The sequence below is a fragment of the Mesoplodon densirostris genome, chromosome 2 (assembly GCF_025265405.1).
Source record: "Mesoplodon densirostris isolate mMesDen1 chromosome 2, mMesDen1 primary haplotype, whole genome shotgun sequence".
NCBI classification, from domain to species: domain Eukaryota; kingdom Metazoa; phylum Chordata; class Mammalia; order Artiodactyla; family Ziphiidae; genus Mesoplodon; species Mesoplodon densirostris.
In genome coordinates this window covers 164,937,741-164,950,405 of record NC_082662.1, presented here as the reverse complement: position 1 = coordinate 164,950,405, position 12,665 = coordinate 164,937,741, and the positions used below count along the sequence as shown (strand labels likewise).

Here is a 12,665-nt window from a genome sequence, read left to right as displayed (position 1 = left end):
TATTTTTATTTTTCACCGCAAAGGACACTTTTTAGCTGTTTACTAGATTTGCATCTCATTTCTAAGATAACATTTGACTTTCCCCATCAATCTGTGCTTACCTTTCTCAGACTCATGAAACCAGGGGCAATAACCAAGTGACCAATGGAAGTGGTGGGACCATTTTAAACAATTGCTCCTAAGTGATTCTGGCCATAGGGGAGTGTTGGGACAAATAAACAGTAAAGGAAGGGGGATACTGTTGCAAGGTTCATTCCCTGTGCAGACAGCTTAGCTGGAATACAAAGTCCACAACGCTTACCTCCTCCCACACCTGAAACAGAACCTGCATGGGACATTCTGAGGGTTCTCCCCTCGTGCATTGTGTTGCTGAATTCCTGTTGCAGTCATCTGGAATCCTTATAAGTAGGTGATTCTTCACTATGTCACTGTGCCATTGCATGCTACCTCACCCAGAGTCTTGCCAAAGTGCCTTTTTAAGATGCCTGAAATTACAGTTAATGCTTCATTGTTTTTCCTCAAGCCAAATATTGAGTGATAATACTAATAGTCCTGGGGAGGTTAGTTCATTGACTTATTATCAGTCATTTATATGTTGTCAGAATGAGTTTGATAACAATTTACATAGGAAACAATAAATATAAAAGTCAGTTTCTAATCCCTATATTGTCAAATAAATATTAAATTATTTGAGCATATTTTAAAATTTTTAATTGAGATATAATTGACATATAACATTATAATTTGAACACATTTTGATTGAAGAATTACCTTTACCATCATAGCTAATATTTATCAAGTGCTTATTATATGCCACGCATTGTTCTAATATTTTATGACAACAAACCTATATGAAGTAAGTGTAATTACTACCCCCATTTTATAGATGAGAAAGATGAGGCACAGAGAGGTTAAGTAACTTTTCAAAAGTCACCTAGCTAATAAGTGTCTCAGCCAGGATTTGCACCAGGCATCTAGTTCCAGAACCTACATTGTAAACCACTCTCCTACTCAGTTCTTCTCTTCAAAGGTATATTGACTGGAACACATGGGAAAAAGAAGATTTGTGAATCATGAAGTGTTAAAATTTATTTTTAAATGTTATTATACCAATATCTATTACAATATGGATAATTTTCTTATATTAGTTCCTAACAAAACTCTGCTGTGCTTAATGTGGTCTGAACATCAACATAATGGAAATAATCAGAACAATATCAACATGGGTATTTACCATCCTGTGGCTGATGTAGTCACTTTTATCACCACCATCTTCATGATCTTCACCATCACTGTTATCATCATCATCATTGTCATTATTTATTGAGGGCTTACCAGGTTCCAGGAACCATGTTTAGTTTGTTACCTAAGTGATCTCATTTGATCCTCAAAGTAATCTTATGGAATGGGTATAATCATTCTCATTTTATAGACGAGAAAACTGAGGCTCAGAGATGCTAAGGTCATAGAACCAGAAATTGTAAAGTTGGAATTTGAATTTAAGTCTGCCTTCAAAGCTTATGTTCTTAAGTACTTCACTATGTCCAAAATTTTAATACTACTTCTACTACCACCGTCACCACCAAATATCACTTATTAAGTGCCATCTATGTGCCAGGCTAGTCCTATGTTGCTATTTCTAACTATGTCTCATGAGCCAAATCCAGTCAACTGCCTGTTTTTGTAAATAAAGTTTTATTGGGACACAGCCATGTGCATCCATTTACATATCATCTATGGCTGCTTTTGTACTAAAGAGTAGAGTTGAGTAGTTGCAACAGAGATTCCATAGGTCACATAGCCCAAAATATTTACTGGCTCTTCACAGAAAAGTATGCAGACCCCTGCCTTAACCCATCTTGCAATATATGTATTATTATTCTCATTTTGCAGAGGAACATATTGGAGTTCATAAAGATTAGGTAACTTGCCCATCCAACTATTAAAAAACAAGAACCTACCAAAAAACTGAGGTCCAGATGACCCCAGAACTTTTTCATTTTCCTCTCTGAAATCTACAAAGGCAACAACTTTTATAATTACCAGTTGCAGGAAAGGAGATTTCTCTAACTTGGTCAAGAATACGGCTTAAAATGTTTGACACAGGTAGTAAAGAGTTGTAAGTTTTCCCTTGTCAGAGGGATGTTAAATTCCTCTTACCTTCTGAGAATTTACTGTACTTAATTCCTTGAGGATGGATGCTTAAGGGCTTGTCTGCCTTATTCTTAAAGTGAACTTTCATGATGTCTCCAACTTCAGCATATAAAGTAGGCCCAAGAAGTCCTATGAAAACAGATTTAAAATGTTTGTGTTCAGGATTACCAAGACAGAGCTGCTAAGCAAGAACAACATGCAGAAAACCCCACGGGTGATTGCCATCATTCCTCTCAGTCCTGAGGTTGACCTGCTTATCTTCAACCTAGAAGGCTTTGCCAGCTCATTAACTCTATATTACATGCAGGCAGATAAGGATGGGAAGGTAGAAACACTTGGCTTGGGCCCAAAGCTAGTTAAGAGAGTAGAAGAAATAGTTCTGACCATATCCACCCCATTCTGATCCATTGTCATTCCTGGGGAGACTACCATCTTGGGTCGAGAAAGATGTTCATTTTCACTTATAATGTAGGAAGGGTGACTGGCTACTTTAGATCTCTCTGAAGGGGAGACCTCAGAGACCTAAATGAAGTCAGGGAGCAAATCAGACTGTTCTCTGGTCCTGAGGCAAATTCAAAGTCCCTGAGGCAGGAGCTTGATGTATCCAAAGAACAGTCAGACAAACAGTGTGGCCAGAGTGAGAAAAGTTGGGGGTGGAGGGGGCAGATCACCCCCTATGGGCCATGGTAAAGGCTCTGGATTTTCTTCTAAGTGAAATGGGAAATCACTGGAGCTTTGTGCAACAGAGAGACATGGTATGATATGTTTTAAAAGTTCAACCTACTGGGCATATGCCCAGGGAAAAACATAATTCAAAAAGACACATGCACCCCAATGTTCAGCACTATTTACAATAGCCAGGACATGGAAACAACCTAAATGTCCATCGACAGATGAATGGATAAAGAAGATGTGGTACATATATACAATGGAATATTACTCAGCCGTAAAAAGGAATGAAATTGGGTCATTTGTAGAGACATGGATGGACCTAGAGACTGTCATACAGAGTAAGTCAGAAAGAGAAAAACAAACATCATATATTAACGCATATATGTGGAATCTAGAAAAACGGTACCGATGAACCCATTTGCAGGGCAGAAATAGAGACACAGATGTAGAGAACAAACATATGGACACCAAGGGGGGAAAGCGGGGTGTGTGTGTGTGTGTGTGATGAATTGGGAGATTGAGATTGACATATATACACTAATATGTATAAAATAGATAACTAATAAGAACCCGCTGTATAAATAAATAAATAAATAAATAAATATTTTTAAGAAGTTCATCCTAGCTGCTGTGTAGAAAACATTCTGTGAAGTGACAAGAGTGGAAGCAGAACAGGTGGTGTAAATGAGAGACAAGAGTGTATTGGGCCAGCATGTGTAGCAATGAAGTGGGGAGAAGAGGTTGGATTCTGGACATTTCAACAGTAGAGCCAGCAAATTTGCTGAGAAGTTGGATGTGGCACTTGAGAGAGAGAAGTCAAGGATGACACCAAGGTTTTTGATCTGAGCAACTGGATAAATAATGTTATCAGTTACTTTGATGGGGACACAGCGGGGAGAGCAGGTTAGGGTGCAGAAATCAAGAGTGAGGTTTCACTTACTACATCCCAGGCACTGTGCTAGGCTCTGGGGCCACATGGATAAATAAGGCACTGTCCCTGTCCTTCAGGAGATCACAAGCTCGTTTAGAGATAGACATTCGGTAGGAGCTACTGCTGAGATACGGGCCAAGTGCTATGGAGCAGAGAGGATGAAGGACCAATTCTGTCTGCGGAGTTGATATTTGAGTCAGATTTTTGAAGAATTGTATATTAGAATTTCCCAAAGTGTAGTCCTTGGATGCTCTGCATCAGAATCAGTGAATAACTAAAAGGCAGACTCCCAAGTAAATACTGTCTCAACATCAATGAACCTGAGTCTCTGGAGGTGGGGTTTGGGAACCTGCATTTTAGATGTGTGTTCCTGAGTGATTCTGATGTCCTCTAAAGCTTGAGAACCTGTCACCAAAAGCCCTCTTTCAGACAATTGACTGTTCTGACTTCCAAGCCATCCATAAGCTCTCATGGGGTTGGCTTCTGCCCATTAGGAATCACAGGAGCAGGAAAGGGAAGTTACAGTAGTCATGGAGTTCAACTGGCATTTGTTCACAGTGGCGATAATTATCAACATCCCTCTTGATATATTTGAGCACCCTAAGTCCTTACATTAAACCTCCCAATACATCTTTAAGGTAGATATTAAGATCTTTATTTTATAGATGAGGAAACTAAGCCTCAGAGAATTTAAATATCTTGCCCAATATTATACAGCTAATTAGAGGCAAAGCCATGATTTAAACTTAAAGCTGTGTGATTCTAGATACTGAGCTTTTAACCACCTCTTTGTATTGCAGCCCCCCACCTTGTAGTTATTTATTCATTCAACAAATATTGAGTGCTCACATTATCCTAGGTGTTAGAATTGCAATGGTGAGTAAAATAGATGTACCCCCTGCCTTCATAGAGCTTAGAAAATAGAAGGAAAGACAGATTTTAACAAATGATCACACAAATATTGAATTACAAACTGTGGTTCATATTATGAAAGAAAAGTACAGGATTCTCTTAAGAGCATTTGACAGAGGCATCTAGTCTAATCTTAGAGGCAGGGAGGGAATCAGGGTTGGGAAATGCTTCCCTGAGGAAGTGATGCATTAACTGAAGTCCAAAGGCAAAGAGGCAAAGGGATAGACAGGGGCATTCCAGGGAGTGGGATTAGCATGTGCGAAGACCCTGAGGTGCCAGAAAACTTGGCCTATTCAGAAAACTGACAGCCATGGGAAGGTAGAGCTTAGTAGGTAAGAGGGATAGGCAGAAAGTGAAGCCAAAGGCATGATCAGAGGTCCAGTCACATAGGACCTTGTAGACCTCTTAGACTTTTGCTTTTTAACCTAAGAGTATGTGGAAGCAGGGATGTGACATGAACCACATATTGGTTTTTAAACCTCTGGCTGCATTTGTGGAGTGTGATCTGGGGAGAAACCAGAGTGAATGTTGAGAGAATAGATGGAAGGCTCCAGGAGAGAGATGTTGGTGACTTGACTTAGTTTAAAGTTAGGGCAATGGAGATAATAAGGAGAGAACATATTAAAGAGCTATTTAGGAAATCAAATTGTCAGGACTTGATGGGTTGAACGGGGAGTGGAGGATGAGGGAGATCAAGTTTTCATGGATGGCTGATGAGGTTCTGGCTTGGAGGGCTGGGTGGATGAGGGTGCCATTCTTTGAAATGGACGATGTTGTGGGAGGGTTTTGTTTGGTGGGTGTGGTAGGCAGGATAATGGCCTCCCAGAGATGTCCCTGTCCTAATCCCTGGGACCCATGAATATGCTACCTTATATGGCAAAATGGATTCTGTGGATGTGATCAAGTTAAAGATCATTGATAATCTAGTTTCCTAGATTATCCAGGTGGGCCCAATGTAATCATAAAATCTCTCATAAAAGGAATGCAGGAGTATCTGAGTTAGCAATTGGAAGGTGCTACCTGCTGGCTTTGAAGATGGAGGAAGGGGCCATGAGCCCATGAGTGCAGGTGGCTTCTAGTAACTGGAAGAGGCAAGGGAACGATTCTCCCCTAGAGCCTCCAGAAGAAATAGAGCTCTACGAACACCTTGATTTTAACCCAGTGAAACTCATTTTGGATTTCTGGCCTCAAGAGCTCTAAGATAATAAATTTGTGTTGTTTTATGCCCCTAAATTTGTGGTGATGTGTTGCAGCAATAGAAAACTAATTTCCTATTAGCATTGATAAAATGTGATCTCTGAGATAGAGGTCCTATCTTTCCCCAACTCCTATCTTTCCACACACTTATTCCTTTCACTGAACTCCAGTCCTAGAGTTTATATTGACCTTGTGCCTGAAGCTTTTTGTTTGTGTGTTTTTATGTTAGTTCTGCACAGGGCCATGGAGGCCACATAGTTTAATCCTCATTTTAGAGATGGTTACAAAGCCTGGGAAGTGGGTGCAGAGAGTGACTGGGTGGCATTGCTGGGTGTAGAACTCAGTTCTCTGGACTCTTGAACCAAAGCTTTCTTTAGTACCTTCTTCAGGGCAGGTCAGATCCCCCACTTTCCTGGAACAGTCCCAACGTCCACACCATTTTTTACTCCTGGCCACGTATGACTTCACTGGCTGACCCCTCTCTTCTGGCTGCTACCCTCAGTCCTAGCTCCCAGCAGAAGTCCCCACTGGCTACGCCCACCTCCCAGAATGCCCCTGAGCCCAATCAGGTGCTGACTGCTGTCCCATGGTCCACTGCATTTTGATGCCGTGGTTGCCTTGCACAGTTGATTGGTTTGTTGGCATCACATGGCTGCAAATGCCAGATGCCCAGAATAAGTCTTCTAAGTTATTTAACCTCTTACTGCAATGAGTTCTTTGGAATATTTATTTAGCCTCCCTATCTGCTTCTTCAGAATTAATGCAAAACAAAGGGATGTTTTTATAAATACAAACCAAATACCTTCATGCATGTAGGCAAACACATGGCTGAATGTTGTTTGAGCTGCTGTTTAGTTCCTCTATTAGCCAGATGGCCTAAGACCTTTTCCACCCTCTCCTCAGTGCCCAAAGCCAAATTGGGGGAAGGAGTGGCCTATCTTGAGATCCCAGGAAGTTAGCATAGCATGTACCCAATTTCTTGCAGTTTTGGAGTTGGAAAGGACTGCAGGAGGTCAGCTAATGCAATCCCCTGCTCTCAGGTGAATAATGTGTTGCAGAATACAGGGCAGCCCATTGTTGCTGTTAATATAAAACTCCTTTGGGGACAAACATTTCACAATCTTCCTGGAAAATACACAGAGACTCAAAACTAGCCATTTTAGAGCCCAAGATAGGATTTCTGAAAATGAGCCTGGCCCCTCCACCTGTCCACATGTCCACAAACCTCACTGAACAGGTGTCTCATCAGACCTCCAGTCCTGTAGCCTTAGCCCCACCTGTAATTACAATAACTTCTGGGCTCATGCTGCAGAAATGGGGCACATGGCTAGAATCATACCCACCAGATGGGTGGAGCAGGAAATAAGCTTAAGGTACAAAGAACACAGAACTAGGCAATGGAATGAGGAAGGCCACATAGTCAGTGGCAGTGTTCACACCAGATCTTATTAAAAATCTGAGACTTTTCCTTTACATCAGGTTTGCCTCCTAGTATCAATTATTATAGGGTTACAGAGATGAATGAGACACCACCCCTGTGCTCCAAGGGTTCATAATTAAGCAACTTTGGGAGTTCAGGAAGAGGTTGCACGAAAATGAATGTTAAAATGCCTCAGAGTTCACATAAAACAAATATGTTATGAGATACACTGGGGTTGACAGAAAGGTAATATGTTAAGTGTACCAGGCTTAAACATAAATCAACTATCAAGGTCTACTTCTAGCTTATGAGGTTGAATCAGGAAATCACTACAAAATTAATCATCTCCAAGGATTTTGGTCACAGTCTTCTCCTCTTCAAAAATGAGCACAGGGAACTCTACCTAATAAACTGTGGTAACCTAAATGGGAGGGAAGTCCAAAAGGGAGGGGCTTTGGACTATATGTATATGGCTGATTCATCTAGTTGTGCAGTGGAGGCTAACACAACATTGTAAAGCAACCATACTCCAATAAAAATTAATTTTAAAAAATGTTTGATGCCTCTGTATCACCTGAAACAGCAGTCCCCAACCATTTTAGTACCAGGGTCCGGTTTTGTCAAAGACAGTTTTTCCACAGACCAGGGCAGGGGATGGTTTGGGGATGATTCAAGCGCATTACATTTATTGTGCACTTTATTTCTATTATTATTACACTGTAATATATAATGAAATAATTATACAACTCACCATAATGCAGAATCAGTGGGAGCCCTGCACTTGTTTTCCTGCAACTAGATGGTCCCATCTGGGGGTGTTGGGAGACAGTGACACCCGAAGTGTGTTGCTTATGTCCGGTCTACTCTGTAAGATGCAGCTTAGTTGTCACTTGCCACTCACTGATAGGGTTTTGATATGAGTCTGCAAGCAATTGATTTATTATGGTCTCTGTGCAGTCAGACCTCTCTGCTAATGATAATCTGTATTTGCAGCCGCTCCCCAGCGCTAGCATCACTGCCTCAGCTCCACCTCAGATCATCAGGCATTAGACTCTCATAAGGAGCGCGCAACCTATATCCCTCACATGCACAGTTCACAGTAGGGTCCTATGAGAATCTAGTGATCTGACAGGAGGCGGAGCTCAGGCGGTAATATGAGCAATGGGGAGCGGCTGTAAATACAGATGAAGCTTCTCTGGCTCCCTGCTCACCTCTTGCTGTGCAGCCCGGTTCCTAACAGGCCACAGACTGGTACCAGTCTGTAGCCCGGGGGTTGGGGACGCCTGACCTAAAAGGCAGTCTGCAGCCTGGCACTGGTCCTTCTATCCCTTACTGCACTCAGCACAATGGCTGACACAGCACATTCAAATTCAGTGAACTTGGCAAAAGTCACAAAAAGGAGAGCTCTGAATCTCTGCCCAATTCCTCTTTTCCCAGGCCTAATGAATATGTTTCCCAGCTCGTCTTCCCTTTACCCACTTACAACTTAATTTAATTAAATAGTTCTTAAATATCTACCGTACATACTAAGCTTGAAGCTGGATCTATAAAAATGAATAGACTACAGAGTCTGTAGAAGACAGGAGATCCTTTAATTTCCTGACCAAAATGACAAACTTAATTTTATTAGTAACCTTCTTAATAAAAGGTTACTCACCTGGTCCCTTGCCAGGCTCCCCACCCAGCCCCCCATGAAGGTTAGTATCTCTTCCACCTCAGGCTGATCCAACCCAGCTTTGAGTCACATCACTTCCTGTTTCTTCTGAGTCTGGCTCCATCAGTTATTCTCCCTCAGATGTTTTTTATCCTCTCCTTTTCTATTGGATTCTTCCCTTGAGCACTTAGATATTTTAAGTCACTGTCATTCTTTTTTAAACAAAACTCTTAAAATATCCTTAAACCCCTCATTCCCTCCCAGAACTACCCTATTTCTCCTCCCATTTGGAGCCAAGTTTCAGGAAAGAGTTATCTATGTAAGTTCCTCCTACTTACATTTCCTCACCTTCCATTCACTTCCATTCCATCTCCGTTAGCAGGGGAAGTGGCACCAGGGAAACGAGGTAAAGAGAGAGTTTCAAGAAGGGGGAGCATTACATGTCCTAGTAATGTCAAGTGGGAAAGTAACTGGAAAGAAACCATTGGTCTGGCATCTAAGAGGTCATGGGGCCCCTTTTTGGAGAGTAATTTGATATGATAGAGAATGAAATGCACCAATCACACAGGAAATTGGTAGTGAAGGAAAGGGGAGAAAAGGCAGAGTCAAGGGGAGATTTTTTTTTGAGATGGGATGTTAATTTGAACATAAGTTGTGTTCTGTTTTATTGTTGAGGATTTTTGACAGAAGGGAAGTCTCCAGTTAAGGAAAGATTGAAGATAAAGGGAGATCCGAGGAGGAGGCAGAACAAGATGGAATGAATAAAAGAGATAGAAGGACGAGTCTGGGGAAGATGACAGGTCTTCACCTGGTTGGGGGGAAGGATGAGTGAATTACTGACTAGGGGACCTAACTGCAGGAAGCTCTCTCTTAATGGCCTTTATCAGTTCTGTGAACTATGTTACCATATTTACCATATTTACAATCCCAGAAACCCATTCAGCCTACTTTCCTTAATTAAAAAGGAGGTGAGGAAAAAAAGAGGAGATTTTTCTCTAAAAATTATAGCTGTTATATACATCACACTAAATAAAACAGAAGAGATGGGAAAGATAGATGCAAAAGAATCAGCCATATACAGTTCCTTTAAATGAGTCTTGGGACCCAGCTAATGATCATTTGCTAAGGCTCATCTGTGCTCATTAAACTAGACCATAAGCTCCAGGAAGGCAGGAGATGTGTCTCTCTTGTCCAGTGTGGCATCCATAGTGCCTAGTTCATTCATAGTGCCTAGTTCAATGTCCACTGTGGCATACATAGTGCCTAGTTCAATTGAGTACCCACAGCAGGTGTTCAATAATAGTTTGTTAGATGAATGAATAAAAATTCAAACACTTAGAAGTTTTGTTTAGCTTTTTTTAAAATCACAGTTAAAAACAGCTGGCTTCATGGGCATGAGATCCATGAAATTACACAGGGCCCCACGCTCAGAAGGGCCCCTAGTTTGGCTTAATGCTTTGCTTTTCTCAATTCTCAATACTATGAATAAGAGCTCTACCAATTACCTAGCCAAAATAACAAAAACACATTTCTATAAAATATCGCTAAATGAATACTTTAGATATATATCAATATCAAATTATCCATAGAGCTTTATCTTTAAAATTGAAAAATATATTTCAGGCTTACCTGAAGTTCTGGATTGTGGTTTTTCTTTCTGAAAATATGCTTCATACTCTCTATAGACAATTTTCTTAAAGGAGGTTGCAAAAGTATTCGAACTGGAAATAAAATAAATTTGAAAGGCTTACATGACATCTACTTTGCACATTACAACAAAATATATCTCTCATGTCCTCAGACTTTTACTAGAAATAACAGTATTTTTAACTGCAGTTCAGAAGCCCAAGGTCTTATAAATATGAACAATAAGCGAAGTTAATAAAATAATTATTGGTGTCTTCAAGAATATTCTGTTGTGATAACCATTCTTTCACAAATTTAGTCTGCCCTAACCAATCCTGTTACTCAGAATCAATTTTCTAAAATACAACCCAAGATGATAGTGTGAACCCAAACTTTAGGCTTAGATTTTAAATGATTAAAGACATGACCAAATCCCTTATGAATAAATATGTGAGCTGTTTTTCAACTCATCAGTCAAATACAGTCTTATGTGACTGGGGAACATTGTAAAGAACTATTGATTTGGTGGACTCTATTTCTCACTGAGAAGCTGAAGATAGCTAATGGAGTCAAGGCCCTGAGATTCATATAGGAAACAAACAAATGAAAAACCTAAGTCTCGGAAAGTTTAAGTAACTTGCCCAAGGAGAATCAGTGGATAATGGCAAAGCCAGGATTCAAAAACCATTGTACAGTCATCCCTTGGTATCTGTGGGAGGTTGGTTCCAGGATGACCCTGGATGCCAAAATCTGTAGATGTTCAAGTCCCTTATATAAAACAGACTAGTACAGTTATCCCTCTGTATCTGCGGGTTCCATATCCACAGATACCAAGGGATGACTGTTTTCATGGTTAAAAATTCAGAGAGGGCAGTAGGGAGAGTACTGGGATACTTTCCCATCTTTTTCTTCAGTGTCTCTAAAGATGGGCACATGATTCCTATCCTTGTCTTAAACTCAAAGATGAAGGAAAGATAATTAGGGGAAATTTCTTACCAATGTCTAAACCAGTTGCCCATATTGGCTTTGTTATGCTTCCTAATCCAGAGAGTGGCCCCACTATAATTAGGGCGTAACAGAGAGGGATACTAATCACATTTGCCATGATGTCTATGTAGCACAGAAGCTAAGAGAACTGGTTGTAGATTCAGAATGTCTGGGTTTGAATCCTGTGTCTACTCCTTGTTAACTATATAACCTTGAAAAGTTTATTTAATCAATTTGTGCCTCTGTTTCTGTAATTGTGAGCTGGGACTAATAGTAAAATCTCCCTCACAGAACTGTTACAAGTTTTAGGTAAGTTAATACCTACAAAAGGTTTAGAGCTGGCACACTGTAAATATTCAATGCATGTTAGCTAGTAGTATTTTAAAAATATAATGAAAATTGGATTTTAGCTTTCAGGTTTTCCCGGTGAGCAGAAAAAATCTGTAATTATAGTCATTCTCATAATTTTAAAATGTAAGATACAAGAACTGTGTTAATATTTGGAAGCAGAATTAAAGGAGGCATGAGTATTTTTGGAATGGCTAGCTATTGAAGGTGGTGGGTTCTCAGTCACTGGAAGCATTCAAGTAGAAAGTAGACAACTATTTGCTAGGGGTATTTGTGCTTTGGGTGTGGGGAAAAGTAAGAAGTTAAAACATGAAAGTTGAAAATGAGTTAAACAACCTCATAGAGTTTTTAGAGCCCAAGAACCCTAGGATTCTGTATGTTAGTTTGTGTCCCTAGTGTGGAGGTCCATTTTTATTTATCTGTGGTGGTAATTTTGTGTGTTTAGTTTTATGTACAATTGAAACGTAGCTCCCATCCCTAACCCTAGATCTTTAAATACAGGAGTATAGGTGGCAGTATAAAATTTTTACTAAGAAAAATTAGTCTTTTATGTGGAGTAATTTTAATAGAGGTGTGTTTCCTAATATGTTTCCCTGTGTATATTATGTGTGTATACTGAGGTATATTTATTTTAATTTGAACAATTGAATTGCTATTGGAAAATAAATTGTCTGAAAGTTAAAGATGACATGAATTCAAACAATATGCATGATGAATTTTCCATTTATGAGGACTATTTAAGGATGCTTTATTCATATTAAAAT

General features: G+C 40.0%; 1 protein-coding gene across 1 annotated transcript in view; it reads right to left on the bottom strand.

The window, feature by feature from the left end:
- Positions 1–12,665, bottom strand: part of F5 (coagulation factor V) — an 85,709-nt gene that overhangs the window by 71,002 nt on the left and 2,042 nt on the right. The window contains exons 2-3 of the mRNA XM_060078663.1: positions 10,570–10,661; positions 2,161–2,283 (exon numbers count right to left, since the gene is read on the bottom strand). Of these exons, the coding sequence (XP_059934646.1) occupies positions 2,161–2,283; positions 10,570–10,661 (215 nt within the window). The remainder of the gene's footprint in view (positions 1–2,160; positions 2,284–10,569; positions 10,662–12,665) is intronic.